General features: G+C 36.9%; 1 protein-coding gene across 2 annotated transcripts in view; it reads left to right on the top strand.

The window, feature by feature from the left end:
- The window catches only part of TUBGCP3 (tubulin gamma complex associated protein 3), a 60,009-nt gene that overhangs the window by 24,625 nt on the left and 12,456 nt on the right, over nucleotides 1–22,928 (top strand). For both annotated transcript variants that reach the window (XR_007900828.1, XM_051772820.1), the window contains exons 8-21: nucleotides 607–732; nucleotides 4,178–4,246; nucleotides 7,875–8,007; nucleotides 9,322–9,488; nucleotides 11,176–11,286; nucleotides 11,681–11,789; nucleotides 16,288–16,477; nucleotides 17,742–17,877; nucleotides 18,708–18,776; nucleotides 19,588–19,723; nucleotides 20,552–20,640; nucleotides 20,773–20,904; nucleotides 21,286–21,426; nucleotides 21,990–22,106. Coding sequence is in view for 1 of the 2 variants with exons in the window: in XM_051772820.1 (XP_051628780.1) it covers nucleotides 607–732; nucleotides 4,178–4,246; nucleotides 7,875–8,007; nucleotides 9,322–9,488; nucleotides 11,176–11,286; nucleotides 11,681–11,789; nucleotides 16,288–16,477; nucleotides 17,742–17,877; nucleotides 18,708–18,776; nucleotides 19,588–19,723; nucleotides 20,552–20,640; nucleotides 20,773–20,904; nucleotides 21,286–21,426; nucleotides 21,990–22,106 (1,725 nt within the window). In the remaining variant the exon portion in view is untranslated. The remainder of the gene's footprint in view (nucleotides 1–606; nucleotides 733–4,177; nucleotides 4,247–7,874; nucleotides 8,008–9,321; nucleotides 9,489–11,175; nucleotides 11,287–11,680; nucleotides 11,790–16,287; nucleotides 16,478–17,741; nucleotides 17,878–18,707; nucleotides 18,777–19,587; nucleotides 19,724–20,551; nucleotides 20,641–20,772; nucleotides 20,905–21,285; nucleotides 21,427–21,989; nucleotides 22,107–22,928) is intronic.

Here is a 22,928-nt window from a genome sequence, read left to right as displayed (position 1 = left end):
AGCTGTTACTGGTGGATCTAACATAAACTTGGAAGTTGGATTCTGCAAGCTTGTGTTTCTGATACCTAGTCTGACCTAGTACCTGATGGTTTATTTTCTATTAAAGGTTTGTTTTGCGTGTAGCAGTAACTAATTATTTTCTCAATGTTTCTCTGTTAGTTTCAGTGATTGACTCCTCTTCGAGAGCTCTAATGTCTTCTGTCTTGTTGGTTATCAGGATACGATGAAGTCTGATTCTACAACATGAAATTACAGATTTCTTGCTTTCTTCTGAAGACCTTTTTGTTACTGCCATAATTGCCTAATGTGAAAAGAGTGGATGAATACTTATAAGTTTTTCCCAAACACTAATAAGATTTCCAAATGGAAAGGTCTCGAAGTGGCCAGTAGTTTGTTGCTGCTGTCTTTTCAGTGCATGTGTGTAAAAAATTTGATGCTAATTATGTGATTGTCTGCTTTTTTTGACACTGTCTCTGCTGTAGAATGTAAAAGTTTTGTTTCTCAAACTGGCTTGTTTTATGAGAAAGATGGACTTTGGTGAAGAAATCAGTATTGGCATGATAGATTTGACTTAATTGCAAGTTATTGTTTCTGTTAACTTTATAGGTGAGCTTGTCCAAATCTCTGAGAGATACTACAAGTAGACTTGCAGAGCTGGGATGGCTACATAATAAAATAAGAAAATATACAGACCAGAGGAGTTTGGATCGTGCATTTGGACTTGTGGGACAGGTAGGTCAGCCAAAAAACTAATTAACTACAACACATTGGTCTTGTTTCCCTAAGAAACTACTGAGTAAATACAGTACTAGAATTAAGTGTAAACTTTGGAGCTTGGATCATTCATCGTTTGATTTACTTCTCTTATGGACTAGTGCTTTTGATACGGGTCTTAGACTGAAGACAAGGAAAAGGCATTTGCTCTTGCTGGTCTTAAGGATTTGCCCCTGTCATTTGTAGCCAGAAAGTCTCATGCATAGATTCTTTTTCTTAATCTTCTTAAAAAAAAAAATAATTAATTATCATACATATTTATAAACAAAAACATTGCTTAAATGGGGTGGTGGCATCCCTGAGCTGATTAATCACCAATTCAGTTGTTAGTGACCTATGCAGGAGACATTCTTGTCAGCTATTGTTGATGTTCATTTGTTAGGACTGCAGTAACTTACATAAAATGGAAATAACCCGTTATCTTCTGCCCTTTATTTGGAATACAGCATCAAAAGAATATTAATTTTTGTTTTTATAGGTTTCATCATCATGATTTATAGTCTACAGTAACTTCACTGCTGCTGTAATACCTAAAACCACATTTACTGCTAAGGCATTCCCGTTTTCTCTCCCTTGCTCCCTCTGTAAAACTGGATATTATCCCTTCTGAGTCAACAGAAATGTTATCCTTGCCTCTAGCCATAACATCCTACCTAATCTGCCAAGAAATTGAAGTGCTTCTCCCTTCAATCTAATTTTTCTTAAGAGGTCAGTAGAGACACTGTAGTGCTTCCTACTTTTCTAATGTTTTATTCTGTTCCCTTCTGTCTCTTATTCTAAGTAATCTTTTTTAGTTACATATAATTAATTATTTTTCTAGTCATCCAATTCTGCTTTCCATGTTTTATATGGTAGTGCTACTGTATATGCATTTTCTTCAGATTCCCCCCCTTATATCAGGTTGAAGTTTCTTATTCTTTATTTAGTAGCTTCCGGCTTATGCTTATTTTTACTGTCTCTGGCTTTAATCTTCAAGTTTACAGCAAGGGGAGAAGTGTAATTCTTCAGTGAATTTAAATGTGGAGTATCCTAGCAGGTTTCAGATCCTGTGCAGAAGGCTGTGCAGTTAGCTGAATTTGCATAGCTCTATTGCTGTTAATTTTGCTTGAGGCAATCACTTGTATATATTTCTAGGACATAAGCATACAAATAAAAACATATATTCTGCTCCTGTTATCAGTATCTGGGCACAGAGTATATACTATTGCTCTTCATAGCTGTTATAGCTGAGAATTTCAGGTGCTGCACACTGTGCATTAAGGAATTTATCACAAGAATATATATTGTATTATAAAACATCTTTTGCCAATGTTTTAGAAGAATGCTTATTTAAATCACGCGTAGGAGAAGATGTCTGTCACCCCTTTTATTATGATTCTGGCGACTGTTTTTATTCCACAAAGTGTCAGGTATTGACAATTATTAGGAGTAGAGATAGAACAATATATTACACTTTATATTTTTCTCCTTTTGCTGCTTAGTATGCAAGTTCTGCTTTGTCCTCAGAAAGCAGAAAGAATAATCGACAACAACTTGTCTTGTATTTTGACATTTTGCCCATTTAGATCCAATTGAGGTAGTGGGCATTTTAGTTTTTTTCTTATAAACAAGCATTCTGTTTCCTTCCTGAATTCTCTTTTGCTGCAGACCAAATTAGAATTCTAGGATAATGTCCAGTTTTTCTGTAACAGTTTGGGAAACAAAAACCTGTAGTCTGTGATGCAGGAATTGGCACTGGATGTAAATTTTAACTTCTAAAGCTTCTCTGAAAAATTGGTGGCCAGTAGATCCTAAATCCTATTGGCTCCTGAATCACTAAAGTCAGTGATTACTGTTCTTCTGTTTTGAGCAGATGTATAGTGCCTTTGAATGTTTTCCTGGAGGCTCTGCTCTGCCCTCTATCTTGGCAAGTGCTACTTCAATAGGTTCAAAAATGTACTGAAGAAGCAAGTGAGAAGAAATGAAAAGTGGAGTTACATGTAAGGGGATTTCTTTTTGCCCTTCAGTATCCTCTGGAATAGAATGAATGTCAAATTTCTTTGTAATTTATGATGTTCAGTTGAAGAAAGGAACCTCCTTTCCTTCTAAAGGATACAATGGCAAGATTAATGACTTTTTTTTTCCTAGGCTTAGCTGCTTAGCAGGAAAGAAGATTTATTTTCTCCTTGTGCTTGTAGAAATGATTCTCCTTTTTAAATACTCTAGTGAATAAATATTTTTCTTCAAGTTCTAAGGTCCTTTCTGTGAAGTTTTTTCCTTTTTTTTTTTTCCAGATTATTTTGACTGTGAATTTAGAAGGTGTTGAAGGGAAAGTCCTGGGAAATTTCGCAGTAAAAAAAAATAAAATTAAAATAGAGATTAAAGTTGTTAACTGAGAATTGGTTAGAAATCAGTCCTGAATGTGTGTTTGGACACAGAATTATGCTTCCAGGAAACTAAACATATAAAAAACATTAAGCACAGTTTTCGGGGTTTTAAAGTCCAAAATTAATGAGCCATATTTTTAATTCTGTTTTGGAAAATGTGTTGCAGGAATTATTTTAGTCTGTATGTTAGTTTAAGACCATTACAAAAACAAAGGAAAACCCCAGTACCCCAAACTATTGAAAACTCTTTGTTACTATATAAATGCTCTTTCTAGGTTTTGTTTTTTAAATCTACCTTTATTTACTTATTACTACTACCAAAGTAGCTGTGCCTAGAATTGTTTAACAAAGAAGCTTTGCTTTAGTTCAGGCCTGAAGATACACTTTGTGTCATGCATTTCTTCCATGTCAAGTGAAGAATCATGCACAACTGAGAATTGATAAAAGGACAAAAATTTACCTGATCCAGCAGCACTTACTGGAAGTATTTTTTTGAGCATTAGGTTTTCTTATTCATGTCATGTAGTCTATACTGTAAATATAATGATGGTTGCCTGACTTCTGTGTTCTGTTGTTAGAGATCTTCCTGAAATTGAAGCTCTATTACTTTACTACATACTGTATTTTACATGGTTATTAAAAAAGAACTTTAACTGGGTCATGTTATAATTTGCACATCTATGTGCTAATTATTAGTGCTGTTATTGAGATGATATATCTATTTGAAGAGTTACACTTGTTATAGTTTAATCTGTTCATAGAGTTAAGACAGCAAGAAACAAAGTAACTTGACAATGTTTATATATTTCTGGAAAAGATACGTGCATCTCTTAGGGCAGCATTTATACTTTGGCGAGTTTTCAAAGATTTGGCTTTTATGCTGAAACTTGTAGCTTGATTCCCTTCAGGAAATTTCTGACTACCTTGAAAGTGTGGTGATAGAATTAAAACTATTCTAGATTAGACCAGAAAGATTTTTCCTAACTATTTTTCCATTTTTTTTTCTTCCTTTTTTCCCTCTCCTCTTTCTCATACAGAGTTTTTGTGCAGCCTTACATCAGGAACTTAAAGAATACTACCGACTTCTGTCTGTTTTACATTCTCAGGTAAGTTAAGTGGTTCTTAAATTTAACTTTCCTGTTTTGCTTTACATTATCTAAATAACTCCTGAAAGATATACCTGCGCATTCCATTAGAACGTGAAGGGTGTACAGAAGTTTCTGTTGACAGTGGACATAATTCTCTAACTTGTACATTTCTTACTATTTGGATGTGTGTACCCTTGAATATTTTTCTCTTAGAAATTCATTGCATTTGATGTATTACATAAGCAAGGAATATGGTGTGTATTTCTAAGCTGCTGTCCCTGGTTTGCATCCTTTTTGAGAGTTTCATATTGCATAATACCTTTATCATTCAAATCCCAAACAGTGACACATCTTTGAGAGGAAAAAAAAAAAGATATTTCAATCAATGGTTCAGCAGCTAGTAATAACAGTTCCAACTTTTTCTTCTGCCGGGGGCAGTTTGTGCATTTTTCTTGTCCCTTCAGTTATTTTATAAGAGTAAAAACATCTGCTTTGCAGATGTTTCAGGGTTTTACTATTTTTCTGTAACATCGACCAACTCCCTACTGATAATTTTGCAGTTTGTCCACAAATGTTTATAGTATGTGCTCCTAGATGCTAGCTTTAAAATAAAATACATTTTTTCTTGTGCTTGCCCTTTTATTTTTTTTTATGTAGGGCTTTCAAGGAGTTCATTACTTGTAATGGAGAAAAATTTATTCTGAGAATTTATCTAAAGTTAAATTAAACTGGCTTTTAAAACTAGCTTCTAAAAATCTGTATGGTTTAAGTCATAGGCTTTTCTAAATGTTTTTAAGGCATCTGTTCCTTTTGACTCACTTGCAGTTCTTTAATGTTCCTAACTTTTGGAATGCCTGTCATACATGCTTTTTGCTTGTTTTTCCTGGCTGCTATCCAGTTATTCTTTTTATAATTATTTCCTTCTCTGTCTCAAATACATTTACTCTTCTGATTTGCTGGAGCTTTGATTTATTCTAACTTTTAAAACTTCGTGGTCATGAAAATATTTATGAATTCTTTGAAATGCAGCTCTCTCTACCTTTTCTGCTCCACTAAACCTTTCAAAAGAAGAGATGAGTGTGGTGGGAGGGGAAGCCTATAAGGAGAAAATGAAAGGAAAGCTCTGGGATCGCTTATTTTCGAACTGTGTTTGCCTTTGCAGTGGGTTGACCCTGGCCAGCAGCCAAGCACCCACCGAGCCTCTCACTCACCCCTGCCTGTTCAGGAATGGGGAGAAAATTAGAAGGAAGACAAAAAGACAAGTCAATCAAGTTAGTGACAGTTTAGAAGGGAAAGCAAAAGCTGTGTGTGCAAGGAAAGCAAAGTAAGGAATTCATTCACTACTTCCCATCAACAGGCAGATGTCCAGCTGCTTCCTGGCAAGCAGAGCATCGGGACACTTAACACTTGCTTGGGAAGACAAACTCCATTGCCACAAATGTTCCTACTTCCTCTTCCTTTCTCTGAGCTTTTCTTCCTGAGAAAGTTTTTTTTTTCTTCACATACTTGGAAATGGTTTCTAGGATTACTTGCTCTGTCAGCATCCTGGGGAATGAAGCAAGTCTCACCAGTATGTAGTTTTATGGCTCCTCCTTCTTGAATAAAGGAGTGAATTTGCTTTCTCCCAGTCATCAGAAACCTCCTCTAATTACTGTGTTGCAGAGATAATTGAGAGTGGCCTTGCAGTGATATTGGCCAGCTCCCTCCCCAGCACTGCAGGATGCATCCCATTAGGTCCTGTAGACTTATGCATATCCATTTTTTTTCAGTGTCCTCTAACTTGATCCTTCTCTACTCGGTCTCCCTTGTTCCAGACTTCCCTTCTGATCTCAGGTGACATCTGGTATCCCCAGCAGCAACTACTACCAAAATAACAGGACATGAAAGGCATTAAGTACCTCAGCATTTTCCATTTCTCCTGTCACTGGTTTCCCAGCATCATTCAGGAGTTGGACACACATTTTTCCCAATCTTATTTTTACTGCTGTTCTTGTTTGGCTCTTCATGTTCTTTCCCAGATTCATGTCCAGTGTGAGAGTTCCTGAGTGTATTGAGCCCATTGATTAAGTGCATTCACGTAGGGAACAGTCAGTACAGTGTCTGTAATGCACGGTGTTGATGGAGTAGCATGCTGGAGTTTCTGGGGAATCTAGGTCCCTAAGCACCTAACTGAAAGGGGCTCCCAGGGTCATGTTGTGTTTGGATTTTCAAGAAGCCCCTGGCAACATTCCTCCCCAAAGGCTGTGAAGGAAAGGAAAGGGAAAGAAAAGATCCAGCAGTGGAGGAGAGATTCTTTTGTGACTTGAAGGCCGGGAAGGCTTGAAGGTCACACTGCAGGATGGGGGACAATACCCTGTACATTTCAGTTAGTTGAAAACATGTAGAAAATTGTGACTTGAAATTGAGTGTGTGCTGCATTCTTAGATTTGGGAGATCATACAGTTTGCCAGCTTAGGAGTTATTAGGTGCAGTTCCAGTTTACAATTCAGGCATAGAACAACAAGAATCTTGTTCCGTACTGACTGGGTTCTGTACTGTTTTTTTCTCTGTAACTTTTTATTATGTCTTCACAGCTTCCCCCGAACATGTTTCTGCCCCTGAAAGAGTAATTCTGAGTGTACTATATACTGTTCCATAAGCTTTTCATGTTTTTTCCTTGCAGACTGTTTTCACATTGTCAGCCCATTTAAAAGTGTGGTTCCATGATGAAGATTTACCATCTCTTACCTAAAGTCAAAGGATGGGTTTTGCTCATGTGTCTTTCTTATTACCAATTTCCAAAGAAAAAAAATCCACCCGTGGACCCAAGAGCATCCAGAAACTAATGTATCTAACTGGCTTTAAGGCTGAGCTTAATATGGATGACACAAATATGAAAGCATAGAGTGAATGGGTTGTCATATACAGGAAACAACATCTTTTCTAAGAGTTAGTCTGCTTGGACTACTCTGTATTCTGTATTCTTAGGTTGTGTTCTTGTCTTGCTTATCCCATCTGTACTTTTATGAGATGTGCATTTGCATCTCAGATGCAAATATTTGGCTTTTATTTTCCATGGTGTTGGAAGATTGTCACTTTGTGACAGATTTTTCTTATTGTATCTTTTAAATTTTTTTTTTCTAGTGGTAGTAATTCTGTAATCTGACTATATAACTGTCTTGCATTCTAATGGCTTCTGGAGGAAGACATTGAACTAAATTTGTCCCATGTTGAACTAAACTAAGCTGGGAGTGCAGTAATAAAAAGTTTACCTCCTACACTTTGCCTTTCCTTTAGATCTTTTTCTTTACTCTTTTCTGAGCATCTCTGACCAGTATTTGCTGTCTTTCAGGATCTCTGCTCTCTTTTCCTTTGCTCTTCTCTCCTTTTGTGACTATCTGTCACCTTACTTTCTTTAATTTTCTTGTCATTTTTACTTTGTCTGCCTTATTACACTTCTGCTTGTCACTGTTCTTTCACTTGTGCTTGATTCTTTATTTTCACTAGATTGGCTCTCAGGTTTTGACCCAGTGATTTAATGAGAGAACACACAACACTGGGTATTTCAAGTATAAAAATCTAATGTTTGAACACAAACTATGAATCATCAGTTCTACCTCAGTTTTGCAAGTTTTTTTCCTTGACATGTCTTTTTCTTGGGTTTCAGTTGCAACTGGAAGATGATCAGGGTGTGAATTTGGGACTTGAGAGCAGTTTGACACTTCGCCGCCTTCTAGTCTGGACATATGATCCTAAAATAAGGTTGAAGACCCTTGCAGCACTCGTTGATCACTGTCAAGGTCTGTTTAACATTACTATTTCTGGGGAAGTTATGTAACTGAGTAGCTGTGTGTGCCAGATAGCAATAATATTATTTCTTCAATAATATTACTTCTTGTTTGGGGGTTGTTTTTTTAAATTTTGAGTAGTTAATCCAGACGATTTACTCTATTAGTTTAAACAAAACATGGCAAATTGTAGTGCTGTTTTGATACATCTGTATTTCTTGCCTTTTTGAAACAAGAATGTGCTCGAGAGATCCTTCCAATTTTAAGCATGCATTTTTCATGTTGTTTTCAATTACTCAATTTAATCATCTTTCAGAGAATGTCACACTTAAAGAATCCTACTAATACATTATGAAATGATTGGCTGTCTCTTTACTATGCATGAGTATTATGCAATTCCTCTCTATATAATGGCATATAGAAATCATTTGCAACTTGTCTGCAGATTAATGTGAATCAACAATACTTTACAAATCTGCAAATAGTGTGTGACTGTTGGCAGTCCACAAGAAAGTGCTAAGGAGTTATGTTGGAGTTGACCAAAACTTTGGCCAGTAACTGACCCATAGTCTATTCTTCTCCCTGAGGGTACTTCAGATTGGTGAGATTGTTGCTCTTTAGGAAGAGCATCTTAACCAAAAAAAACCCTACAACATCTGCTTTACCTTGATTATTGGAATTTGTAACAAATTTGAAAAAACAAATGGGCTTTACTTTTTAAGACATTCATGAAAACTTTAAATTCTACAGTCTCTGCTGCAAGGAACCTTTAAGCTATGCAGCATAACAGCAGAGCAAATATTTGTTCTATTTTTTTGGGTTGTTTTTGACAGCCTCTTACCTTTCAATTGTGAGGAAACAGGAGATATTACCTAACAGAGCTATAGTGGAAACTGTAACTAAGAAGCATAAAAGGTGTTTGTGTGCATGTATGCACACAGAACATCTGAGAGCATCAAGTACAGGAGGGAAGGAAAACTTACGAAGGCTTCTTTAATGCTTTTCTAGTGGGGAGAGTGGGAAAGAAAAGCATAACATCAACCTTTGTGTGTTATCTGATGCCTTGAAATTTGCATTCCCCCAAGCTACCATAAAGTAGGCAGAGAATTCTGCTTAATGCTTTAGTGAGATTAATAATTCATGCCTTAAAACCTAGGAGTATTCCTTGTTAACATTAAAAAATGTACTTTTGCTACATTTTAGAATTGCTGTTCAGCATGGTCTGAGTGACACATGACTAGCTGAAATCAATGGCTGCTGAATTTAAATGGGGTGCATATGGTTTTCCTTCATACATTTCTGTTCCCCTTCCCTATGATCTTACAGGGAGAAAAGGTGGTGAACTAGCCTCAGCAGTTCATGCCTATACTAAAACAGGAGATCCCTACATGAGGTCTCTGGTTCAGCACATTCTTGGCCTCGTATCCCATCCTGTACTGAATTTCCTTTATCGCTGGATATATGACGGAGAGCTGGAGGACACATACCACGAGGTAATGTATGTGCTGTGGTAAATATTTTATCTCTGTTTGCTTTGAGGTATCTGTGGGAAACCTAGAGGAGAATTTGAAAAGTAGACAGTGATGAAAGTGTATAATATGTAAGCAATACATACAATAACAACATGAAATACCACTTGAATTCATGATTTCAGTCAGTTTGATATTTGCAGGTTGCAATGATGCAGGATGTTGTCTTCAATAAAGCATAGCCTGGGTCTTGTCTCGTAGAGTCAGAATAGTGGACTGACAATAGGTGCTTGCTTCTGAAGAGAGATAAAGTCATTTCTCTAAGTTTTCTTGCTTAGTGTAACAGTAGTATTGTATGCAGAGTTCTTTGTAACTGTTTAGAATGCAGGCCTTTTATTTGGAATGAAGTTCAGAATGTTTTACTCTGACTATTCACTGTAATCCTCAGCTTGATAAATAACTTTAGTCTGTAAAATTGAGTAGAAGTTTATGATTTGAGAGCTGCTGTAGAAACTCTGCAGTTATTTGTTGTGACTTCTGTAACAGCAAGTTCCAGCAATTGTCCTCTTTCTTCTTACAAATGTTCTTATGTTTTTTTAAGCTCTCCCAACACTTTTGTCTCCTATCAGCAAAATCTCTTTAAAGTGACTCTTTTTTTGGTTCCAAGAAACCAAAAAATAATTTTTTAAAATTAGTTGAGCACTTCCGAGACACATCTGAGCGATTTTACTTGAGAGTGAAATATGCTGTCTGTTTCGGTGCTTCTTTTGGTCAAAATGTAAATTAGTACAAATATCAGCCACAGCTGATCTTTAAGCTCAGCATTAGGTGACTTGTGTAAAAGGTCTATGAATCCTTTTCTAGTAGTGTAGTAGTTCCCACCTATTCCTCAGATGTGTGAGGTGTTATTGGTTTTGGGTCTTATGTTTAGATTTCAACTCTGTTTAAAAATTTATATCTGTAGTGTAAGAGTGTTCTTAATACTGAAGATCACTGTTGGATGTGTTGTACTGAAAACTACAGTTTTCATACCATAGGCCCAGTTTGTGAACAAAGACAATTGGCCATTCTTGATGGCAGTGAAAAAAGTTCTTGTGAAGAAAATGGATATCTTGTTTGACAGGATGAGGACAGAATCCATCCAAAAGTCACTTTAACAAAACTAATGAAGTAGTTTTAGTGTCTTACAAATCAGAGTATTCTGTTGTATGGAGTTGAGAGACTGTAGCATTTGATCAGCAGTTCAATTGCAAGATTTTTTTATTTTGTTTTTGTTTTTTCCCCTGCAGTTCTGCATCTGTTATAATAGGAGAAATACTAGGGGTAAAAACAGAACCAGCAAAGTAAAAGCATGTTATATTTTGATCTTCATCTCTTACCCTAGCTGTATAACTAATGGTTGGAAAAATGCTACATGCTACTGTATTTCATAGTGGATGTTTTACAGATGGTACACTTTACCCTGAGGTAGTCAAAGTTTCATAACATAGAGTAGATTAAACTATGTGAGCTGTTCTAACTTTTTCCTTCAGAGTTCAAGTTGGTCAACATACCATTTACATATCCATTGCCAGGACAACTCTGCATGTTAGCTATGCAAGTGAAAAAACCAACTCAAAATATTTTTACAGTTTTCTGAATACAGAAGTTAAATTCTAGGGTGGAGAGTTTACATTAATCTTTTGTTTTTAATATTTTTTTCGATCTTCAGTTTTTTGTAGCTTCAGATCCTACAGTTAAAACAGATCGGTTGTGGCATGACAAATACACTCTGAGGAAATCAATGATCCCTTCTTTTATTACAATGGAGCAATCAAAAAAGGTATGAATCCAAAAGGTAATCTTCTGATTTGTTTGCTCTGTGCCTCCACTTAGATTTTCATTAGGAAAACAGAGGCCAAATTTAACAGTAAATATTCATCTTAGGAGTTTTAGAATTGTTTGCTGAGGAAGACTATAAGACTGTTTCTCCTTTCCATTCTTCAATTGTTAAACTTCGTTTAAGGAGATCTCAAGGAGGGGGAAAAGAAGTTTGTGTTTAAAACCTTTTCGTGTTAGCATTGAAGTTCTGGATTACTGTGGTTGGGATTGTGAAGCTAAGAGCACAGAAAGATAAGAAAATATCTTGTTGTCCTGGTGTCTGTGGGTGGCTATTTTGTTTAGGTTTTTTTTCCTTAGATGCAAATCATTTTTTTAAAAAATCCTTTTTTGTTTAGGTTCTCCTAATAGGAAAATCCATAAACTTCTTACATCAAGTTTGCCACGATCAAACTCCATCCACGAAGGTGATTGCTGTGGCAAAATCTGCAGAGTCTTCAAAAGATGGTAGAGTATTAATGTTACTCAGTATCTTCCCTTTGAACTGAGCTCTGTACATTACGTTGTTTAGATTGTAAATTGACTGTTTAAATAGTGGGAAGGAAAGGAGTAAAAAAGTCCTATCTGACCTAAAACATAGATATTTTAATGGATATTTGATATTTCCAAAAGATGTATGATGATGCATGTTCTGTAATTTTCTTAATTTGATAGGTTTGCTGGATAGTTGTTAATGTACTGAATTTCTGAATGAAACCATTCAGAAACCAGTCTACCTTCAGCTGACTTTTTGTTGAGAGAGCTGGGTGGGAGCAGGGTATGCTGCAATGAGAATTAGTATGTTTGACTTGTCATCAAATATACTCCATCATACAATTCCATAATAATACTGAATTGATTCTGTAATTGAAAAATAATAAATACTCAATTAGTTGTAAATAAGGGAATGGGCAATAAAAACAGGACAGAAACCTGTCTGTAAATGCATTATACCAGTATGTCCAAAGAAAATTGAGTATGTGGAAAGTTAGTAAAATTCTTTTTGAAGATTACTTAAAATTGGGGTTGCCAACTGTTGAATATTAAACCAAAATTTAACTGTTGGAATTCCTTCAGGTTATTTTGCTTTATGTAGAACAGATTCCAGTTTTAATTAGTGGGAACTTACATACTATTTGAGGTTATTTTTTGGTGGCATATTCATTGCGATGAAATGAACATTGTTGTGATGAAAGATAGAAAACTGTAAACATCTGAACCAAGGAGATTTTATGTGTAAACTAAGCAAAGAATGTGTAGGATGCTGCTACATCTAGGAGAAAGGACAACTTGCTGCCTTCTGATGAAAGTGGTATTTTGCTACTATAACTTCTTTTGATAACTTGTTTAATATACTAAAGATAGTTTAATTGTTAAGGTGTGGCTCACTGGGATAATTTCTCTGATCTAAATATTTGGTTTTCAGTCAAGTTCTTGTTTGCTAAGAACATGCTTCTTTGCACTTTGACAGCTTGTACTATGTATTTTCTGTTATTCCTGTACTCAACTATAACTTTATTACATATGACTTTGAAGCTTGGTTTTGTGGGATTGTCTTTTTTTTCCCCTCTGCATTAACCTTGGATTAATTTTTATGTTAAGTGTTCACAGCATGGACTTCTAGCATGAGCACCTCCATGAAAGATGTTCTAATAATAAAATCCCATTCATGTCTGGAAGAATGTCATCTAATAATGTGATTTTTATACGACATACAGTGCTTGCCTAGTCAAAGATATAGTTAAAGTGCAGAGAGGGGTCAGGGTTAAGTGAATAAGGGCTGTAAATGCATTTGAACAGTCATCTTGTCAGCTACTCCTGAAAAAGGAAAAAACATTCTTTGGTGACACTACTTTCACCACTTTATGTGGCATTTATGGCCATAAATTATTATTTGTTTTTTAAATTTGCACATGTTTCTCTCTCCTTGGTTGAATGGGAGATGTGCACAAATATATGTTTCCTATTATTTAGGGGATGAGAGCTTCAAAGCAAGTCCGTTATCTTAAGTGCTGAGAATAACTGTTTGAGACAGAAGTGTAGTTTTAGAAACAGATGTTACTATGTACAGTGTGCTGAAGGTGTGCTGAGCTCATGGTCTGCAACCTGAATACCTCATGATATTGCACTGCTTTAATTCTGCATGAAACTCCATTTGTGTTTAGGTCACTTTACCCATTTAATTCTGAAAGAACAGCTATGTCTGTGGTGTTGGAAATGCTTCCTTTCTTGCTTGTCTGTGCCATCTGACAATATCCTGAGCATCCCTTCAGATCATTACTGATTATAAGATCATGGAAAGCTAGGATGCCAGCCTGGATGCTTTTTCTCTTTTAAAATCTGACCATTTCATGGGTTTGACTGTGTTTTATTTCTTTCATTTGCTTTGGAACCTTAGTTCTCGTGTTTCCCTGGTTTCCTTTTGATGCTGAAGTAATCGTGGTGTAGAAAACGGTCTGAACGTGTATTAAAACAGAAGTCAGATAAAAAACTGTGTAAAAGTTAGTCATCTTGCCTGACAGGGAATTGCAGCATTTGGGGAAGAGGGATAGTAAAAGAGGCAGCTCCCGCATCTAGCTGTCCACAGCTTGGGGACTTCTGAATGGACTATATGCTACCTTCATTAGCAACTCATGGAGCTTTGTGTTAATGCTTCTAGTCTGACTCTTTTTTTTTTTACCCATTTCTGACTTTTCAGTGTACTAATATAATTTTCCAGTTTTCAAAACTTGTGCCTAGGCCTCTTGTTTGTTGATGCAAACAACCTTTTTAGCAGTTTTGCATGTCAAGCAGGAATGTTGCATTCCCTGTGCTGGTGTGTGTGTGTATACAGACATGGTGCATTACAGGTACCTGTGTAAAATTGAATTTTCCAATCTGAGATGCAGGGCTGTGGCCAGGTCACTTCCTTCAAGGCAAGCAGAGCAGTACTAAGGAGAGGGGAAGGGCTTTTTTTTCTGTTTGGGACAGTAAGAGGTTGAGACTGGTCCATGTGTCCTCAGCCATAGGTACTGCCTTACATCTGCTCACCCCTACTTGAGTGGAGGCAGGACCAGCATGTGTGACATAGTAGGCTTGGCATAGGCAAGCTAGGAAATTGCCTGTTGGCTTTGCCTCTGCTTTGAGCCCGTTCTAGGCCTAACCTTTGGGTCTAGTAGCTGAAGGTGTTCGCTTGTAACTGGTTTTAGTTTGACTAGTTCCCTCTCTTGTTTTGCCTGCTAGGCTTGTTTCTTGAGAAAAGACACTTGCAAAAGATCATTGGGGTGTTGGAGCTTCTTGTATTCTGTCTATGAAACTCTGGGATTTTTTCCCTTTCTGGAAGGTCTTCCTTCTTCCTCTAAAGCCAGCAGTGAAACCATGTGGCAGATCAGGTGGCTGGTGCCACTGTGCATGCAAGCAGCCACACTTGGACCTATCTTTTGAAGAGAGCAGTAAAGTGGATGGGATCTGCTGACAAGGAAATACCAGATGAAAGGATAGACTGGGGATTCTCACTGCCCTGTTGCCCTGTAGCAGTGACACAAATGCATTTGCATGAACTGATGTTTTTCCCTTTTTGCCAGCAGTGGGAGCACTGCTGCATGCTTCCTTACCTGAGCAATACCAGAATTGCTTTGCAAGATCACACCAGATCTCTGCCTTCACCAGAGTAGGCAGAGATCTTGGTGAACTGTCTGTCTTGGTTTACTGTCACTTAGTGGAAAGGGGACTTGGAGGATTCCTTACTGCAGGCTGTATTAATTCTCACATCCCTAAGTTTGATGTGTGTTACTTGACTATGTACTATTCCCCTGGTGTAGGGATTTTCAGCATAGCAAAGTATTGTAAAAAGTGTCATCTCTTTGACATCTCTGCATATTATTGCACTTTTTTTTTTCTTATGGAGAGCTTCACTGGTTACTGAATGAGAACTTGGAAACTTCAGGGAATGTCATTGAGCTAGACATTGTGAATTTTTCCTCACTGAAGAGTGACTTCTGTGTTAGAACCACTGTTTATTTCTTTGGTTTATAAACATTTTATTAACTGTGGCTGAATGCCATCAGAACAACACAAAACTTGGTTTTAATTTTTTCCTTTCTGCAGTGCAGGTTGAGACTAATCCTGGAGCAGGCAGTGCACTGTCCTACACTAATTTGGTAGCTGGATCTTTGTTTTTTTACCTTTTAGAGAAATAGTTGTATAGTTAAAAATCATTGAAAGTGGGAGTAAATCCTTTAACACTGTGGAAGGTCTGAATCTTATGATAGTTGAAAATCCACTATTTGGAGTATTGCTCCATGTTACCTGAAGAGGCCACATTTCTTGCTATCTCATGACAGCTTTATTGCAGTCCCTGTCTTAATAAGCTTGTAGTTGTAAAAAATAGTGACATAAGCTTCCTGCTAAAGGGCGATGTATTGCTTTCTGTCCCCAAATTGCCATGCATTGAAGTTGGAGAAGAAAATATCAGATTGATGACCATCCCCCAGGTAACAGAAGCATATTCCATTTTCTCTCATTCTCTCTTATATATGGGAACTCTTTTCTGTTGAATGTTCTGACGTTCTGATTCTTTGATTTATTCCCCCAGTCCCCTGCCTTAGAAGTGACTTCTGATTTAGATCCCCCCAACAAAGCTTTTCCCTAACTCTGAGCTTTTAGATCTCCTTCAAATTATTTGATTTTGTAAATTGCAGTACTTCAGCAAGCTTAGAAAATCCCAACTCTTTGTGTAAAAGTGATGACTCAGTGTAAAAGTATGAGCTCTTATTGGAAAGTACAAGCTGGGCACTAATTAAAAGTAATACTGTTGAAGTATAGGCTACTTTAGACTTGCTTTCACTTTGGCTATGGCAAATGTATAATATAGTGGATCAGAAGAAATAGTTTGTCTGTTTGCATGTTTCAACTCCAAAGCTTATTTACCACAGTTTTGAAAAACTACTAATGTAATTTTAATCTATCTTTCTTTTTTTTTTTTAAGCTGCTGATTTGTTCACAGATCTGGAAAATGCCTTCCAAGAGAAAATTGATGCAGCTTATTTTGAGACGAGCAAATACCTGCTGGATGTTCTCAATAAGAAGTACAATTTACTGGAACATATGCAGGCCATGAGGCGCTACTTACTGCTTGGTCAAGGAGACTTCATCAGGCATTTAATGGACTTGCTCAAGTAAGAGAATTGGGAGAGTAATTATGTTGAATTCCTGATGCTTCCAAATGTGCATGATCAGCACAGAAACTGTTTTGCTTTTGGAAGAAGACCCTCCAAGTATCTTGTTCAATTAAACCTTTGAGTAATAACTTTTAAATTCTATTTTCAGTTTAATTTCTTTTATCCCGAGGCTCAATCTTTGTTCTTCCTTTTTGATAAGAGGTATATACAGTACTATTTAACAATGTCTTGAAAAATTGCACTAATATAGTTATCTTTATTCTTGCCCTGTGACAGCCTCAAGGATGTTAGCATTTCTCTTGCTCCTGTGAGAGCAAGTTTTAAGCAGAAAATTTCTAGTGATGCCATTAGTTAGCATTGCTGGGAATGTTAGGCCCCTGTATTTTGGAGTTGTTTGGTCCAAAACATTGTGCCAAAACCCTTTAATGCAATTTTAAAAATTTAATTGATGCCTCACTGCCCTCTGTTTTAAGCACTCAGGTGCACCCACAACTATTGGTTTCAGATCTTAAAGTATATTTTACATGCTAATGCTACTAGTGAAACTTAGTTTTATCAAAAATGTTGTTTCCAAAGCTTTCCTATGGTATAGAGGGCAAGCTTTGTAATAGAGCTTCATTTAACTTGTTTGTAAATCAAAATCATCTGGTGACGATTCATATGTGACCATGCTTTTTAAACTGAAAATTGATGTTAAGCAGAATAGGGTTGCTTTGTGGAGTCAGTATTATATTTGAGGCAAATGTAGTGAGAGGTCTTTAGAGTACTATCCTGAGGGAGAGAGAGAGTGCAACTTAAACTTTGAATAGTTTAAGTTACATAGAGGAGGTGGATTTGTGTGGTGTCAGCACTTCTAAGCCCAAGCTATCAGTAAGTTTCTCAAAACTGAAATGGAATTACTGGTTTGGTGTGTTAATGATGTAATCTGCCTCGTTTTAGATATGAATGCAACTCAAATTACAAAATAGCTAAGCTAGTAATCCTGGTAACTTCAAATTACTGGCATTAAATTGAGGATGAAGTTACTCCTCATGGCAATGTTCAGGAGTATAGCTGCATATGAATAGCTGTATTCTGTTCATACTCTGCTCAAATATTTTGCTCATTGATGTTCTTCATGAATAAGACTGAAAGAGTAATATCTCGAGAAGTTTTGAATGTCTGTCAGAATAGCGTTTTGCTATGTGCTGCAGTTACTACTGAACTGCTACTGCAGAATACTTCAGTAATATGCTGTGACTGTTTGTTTCATAACCACCAGGCCAGAGCTTGCACGACCAGCTACAACCTTATATCAGCATAATCTAACTGGAATCCTTGAAACAGCAGTGAGGGCAACGAATGCTCAGTTTGATAATCCTGAGATTCTCAAGCGATTGGATGTTCGACTTCTGGAGGTCTGTTGCATAATGGTGACTCTGACCTGAAACATACCTGTGTGTGTGTGTGTGTGTGTGTGTGTGTGTGTGTGTGTGTGTGTGTGTGTGTGTGTGTGTACAGGCAGTCATCTGTATTAAACAAAACTTTCATATGTATATATATGAACACATTTCCCCCCCCTTTCCATTGAAATTTACTTTGAATGGTATAAACATCATTTAATAAGTCGCCTTTTCCTGTTTCCTGTCTATTATCTATTTGTGTTTCAAGCTGTGTGTTTACAGCCATTGACAATATGAAGTTGAGTATTTGGGGCCTAACAGGATTTGATGCCCTGATTTGAGGTTTGGCAAACAGGTCTTACTGCTGTTGCTCTTACAAGAATTGGGTTGGGGAGGGGCTGGTTGGAGTGTGTGTCTCTGCCTGTAGTTATGAAGAGGGAAGCAATGAAAGCACAACTGATGAAAGAGACCTCTGGTAAGAAACTGGAATTAATGAGAAAGCTCCAGTCCTAGAGGTGGGAGTTTTGTGAAGAGCTGTAGCATCTGAAATAAGTCTGTAGTCCTGCCCAAGAAGTTTTTCCTTCCCTTCATTTTCCATTACTAGCTTCAAAGGAGAAACACTGACATTACAAATATCAACATTTGGGTGCGATGAATCTCACCCATGTATCAAACTCTGATTAATTTTGCTTAATCTACTACTTTCAATAAGGAACTCCTGTATCTCTTATTGATGTGGATGCTTGTTTTCTCATAGGCCTTTGATGAAAGACTAAGCAAGAGTTGGTCTTCAGCACTGGTATGTTCTGAATATGTGCTGGAAGTAGTATATCTTTGTGTTACAGGTATCTCCTGGAGACACTGGATGGGATGTCTTCAGCTTGGACTATCATGTTGATGGGCCAATAGCAACGGTAATGTCATATACTGCTGGCTGTGAGTGTGTCTTGGGTATTGAATTGAATTGCTAAATATCTTTTTATTGAAATAATCTTTTTTGTTCTGCAGTGTAAGATTAGAGTTTTGGTTTTTTTTGTCTAGGATGTGCCTCCTGTAAAAATGGTTAAGCCAATTCTTAGAAGTTAACTGTGAGTGCTGAAAAACTGCATTTAAAACAATCATTACTGAAAATTAGTAATTAATTTGTTCCAGCAGTTTTTAGCAAGTACTTGATAAATGGAGTGCTCTTCTTTTATTGTTATTAGACTGTAGATGCTAACTTGGGATAATTTACCAGGATATATTTGAGGAGAGAATATATTTGAGGAGGAGTGTATTTGAAGAGAATGTATTTATGTTGTCTAAATGGCATTTGATAGGTGGTGTTCACTAGAACTACTGAGGAGTCAGCTGCACTTGATCAGAATGCATTTAACCTCTGTAAAGAACTTGTAAAGAACTTTTTAAGTAGGACAAAATGTGAGTCTGACGAGCAGAAGGAATCTTCATATGTAGTTTTAAGAGCTCAGTGTTTAGGCTTTGTCATCATCACCCCTTCTTACACTTCCAGCAGTGCCCTCTGCCTGCTCGAATGTTAGGAAACTGTTCAGCTCTCAAGAAAAGATCTTTCCAAAAGCTCTGGGGTTTCCAGGAATTTATTTTTTTTTACAAGATTTACCAGTAAACTGCATAGATCAGATAAGATGGACTGTGAAGAGGTTCTTGGTACTTCAGAACATATACTGTGTCTATTAAATTTGTACTGATACTTTCTTTGTTTTGTAGGTGTTTACACGTGAGTGCATGAGCCACTATCTAAGAGTATTTAATTTCCTTTGGAGAGCGAAGAGAATGGAGTATATCCTTACTGATATATGGAAGGGGCACATGTGCAATGCAAAGCTGCTGAAAAGTATGCCAGGTGAGAGGTGCCCAAATGGATGACATACTTGGAAAATTGATTTAGATGACTGCATCTTATTTTAAACTGTGTATTAAGAGGGGGGAAAAAAATGTCTGTTGGGACAGATAAATTTTGTATTTTACTCCTCTTGACTGGCTGTTTAATGAATGATGATGAAGGTAAAATAACATTATTGTAAGTGGAAGTTTCCTATTTTTTTTAATGCTTGGTCACTGAATTGAAAAGTTGCACTGATATAGGTATCTTCATGCTGCCTCAGTTGTGAGACTGTAACTCTTCTATCTCTTTTTATTCACTCTTCTATCCCTTTTTATTCATCTTCTTTGATACCTTCCTGTTTGTACCCTGCATATCCCTCTCACTTTTGCTGCCTGTTAACTATTAAGTCTCATACATGCACACTTTGGAATTTACTAGTTTTACTTTCATTCATTCCCTTTGCTTTTGTTTAGCTAAGAACAGAAGAGGCTAAGAAGAGAAAGATGTTTGAGAAGAAATAGGAAAATTCTTAAGTGTAGTGGCTCTGGTGTATGTTTAGCGGACTGGGACTTTTTGATCCTATTTCTCAGTGGAGATTATTGTATTTGTCAGCCTCTGTAATGGCTCACTCTTGAAAATTTTTTCCAATCTATCTACATTTTTTCAGTAAAAAATAGCTGCAATGTTCTTTGCTCATCTGTTGCCAACCAATCTTGCTGCTACTGTCTAAGATTAGTGGCTGTTTTATGGAGTATTCAATCTGGTAGAAAAAAATTTACCAAGCTGACATATGGTTGTGCTTGTCCTTGCAGTCTTTAATATGCCATCTCTTTGAATTTTTTACAGAGCTTTCTGGGGTGCTGCATCAGTGTCACGTTCTGGCATCAGAAATGGTCCATTTCATTCATCAAATGCAGTATTACATTACATTTGAGGTATACTCTATCCACCCAATTAGTTACTTAAAAATGAAATACTTTTAATATTCTGTATGTGTTGTCTCTTAAATTTCAAAGAGCTTGTCATCTAGCAAATCAAAACAGCCAAATTCTGAATCATTGCTTCAGGTGCTTGAATGTTCATGGGATGAACTCTGGAACAAGGTCCAACAAGCACAGGACTTGGATCATATCATTGCAGCTCATGAAGTTTTTCTGGACACAATCATAGCTCGGTGCTTGCTGGATAGTGATTCAAGGGTAAATCTTCTCCTTTGCATTCAATTGTAAATTTATGATCTTGGTTTATGTGTTAGGAACCACCTTCTCTGACATTGTAGGAGCAAAGAGAAAAGTAATTTTTCTTCCTTTGATATAAGGTTTTATAATGGTAAATTCTATACCTCCTGCGCAGACATGGTGACACATGTTGATAATAAAACTTGCTACAATGTGGGCCAGTTGTTTTTGGTCCTAACAAGCTATGTGATTATGCAACCACTGATGTAGGGCTTTGCAAAACAGTCTCTCCAACTGTGTGTAAAAAGATTTTTTTATTTACTCATATTCTGGAGAATAGTAGTAACTTAAAACTCTTGCTGTACAATTGTTTTATTTTTTTGTTCTCTGACTGTCTCACAGGTACTTCTCAACCAGCTTCGAGCAGTTTTTGATCAGATCATTGAGCTCCAGAATGCCCAAGATGCAATGTACAGAGCTGCTCTGGAGGAGTTGCAACTGAGGTTGCAATTTGAAGAGAGGAAAAAACAGCGTGAGCTTGAGGTGCGGTGAGGATACTACTAGAACATGATAGCGAGTTGGGGCAAATATACTTGTCTTTTGATATGTAGAGGTACACCGAAAATAAAAAGTGTATTTGGGACAGATGTAGAAGTCATTAGCAGTAGCTAGTGGCTGCAGACAAAACTGGTGATTGGTGGTTTTGATTTCTGTTGTGCCCAAAATCTCTGAGTAAGATTTCTCTAGTGGACTTTAGAGGATGAGAAATTTGGGGCTCTTTTAGATGAAGTAAATGAAAAAGACCTTAATATTCTGAAGCTGTTTGCATAAAATGCCAGAACTCCATATCTGCCTTCATGCTGTCAGTCTATGGGACATGCAATGCTGGTGAGAGACTTGCCTGCTTTGCTAATGTCAGATTTCTTTCATGTGCTGTGCAACCACCACAGGGACCGATAGTTTCAATATTGGAGGCTCCATCTTTGTCTTTCTCTGGCAATAGTTGATTTTTATAAGCATGGTGGTTTAGCTGGGCAGGAGGTGGCCCAACTAGCAACTTGCATCTTGTAACACTTGACCTCTTAACTCATTTGGTCTCTCTGTAGGGCAAGTGGGGTGTAACTGCATCAGAAGAGGAAGAAGAGAGCAAGAGGATGAAAGAATTTCAAGACTCAATACCTAAAATGTGCTCACAGCTGCGAATACTCACTCACTTTTACCAGGTGCTTCTTAGATTATATTTTTTTTAAATATGCTAAGCTTTGATGTGTAGAAATGAATTTCAGATATTGAGTAGGTGTAACTTATGTATTCATGTGTGCAGTTTGTGGATCTAGGCCTTCATTTTTTTCTTCTGTACTTAAAAGCCTGTATTCACTGTTCCTTAGTAGTCAAAGGTTTTGTGATCATTTATGTTCATCTCACAAAGGAGGAGTCTTTTCATGGAAGTCTCCCTTTTCCTCTAGTAGTGGAAGTAATAGCTATCTTTTGGTATAATCTGAGGGATAAAAAAGTAGAATTCCTTCTGCATTCCATTTTTTCACACTGTCTTTGCAAGTCATTGCTATTAAAGACTGCAGACAGTTTCTTGTTAAAGGCCTAACACTTAGTTTTCAGCTCACCAATAAGCTGTTTGGGGGAACATGCACAGGCTGTCTTCTTTAATGGTAATTTGTTCTGGCTTTGTCTTAGTTTGTTATATCTGATGCTAAATAGGGAATTCCCATTCCCCAGAAAAATCAGCTGTTGGGTTTCAGGGAAAGCATTTCAGAAAGCAATGTGAGGGACGCAGCACTCTGTGCCACAGCAGCCTTTCAGGTCAGCTGAAAACCAAACCCTATCCCAAATCATTTCTTGACTTTGACACGAGATACTCATGATGTGATGTACCTTTTAACCTCTCTTATTTATGTCCTTTGGCATGCCTGAAGTTAAGATTTTTTTAAAAAATTCTGATACTGAATTTGACTTGAAGCTGTAGAGCCTGCTTTTTCCTTGTTGCTGCTGGTATTTCTTGTATCTTTCTTGTTTTTTATATGCATAAA

The sequence above is a fragment of the Manacus candei genome, unplaced genomic scaffold (assembly GCF_025592945.1).
Source record: "Manacus candei isolate 608988 ecotype Guabito, Panama unplaced genomic scaffold, ASM2559294v1 h1tg000159l, whole genome shotgun sequence".
NCBI classification, from domain to species: domain Eukaryota; kingdom Metazoa; phylum Chordata; class Aves; order Passeriformes; family Pipridae; genus Manacus; species Manacus candei.
The sequence above is the reverse complement of the archived record's forward strand: the minus strand, read 5'-3'. Positions and strand labels throughout refer to the sequence as shown.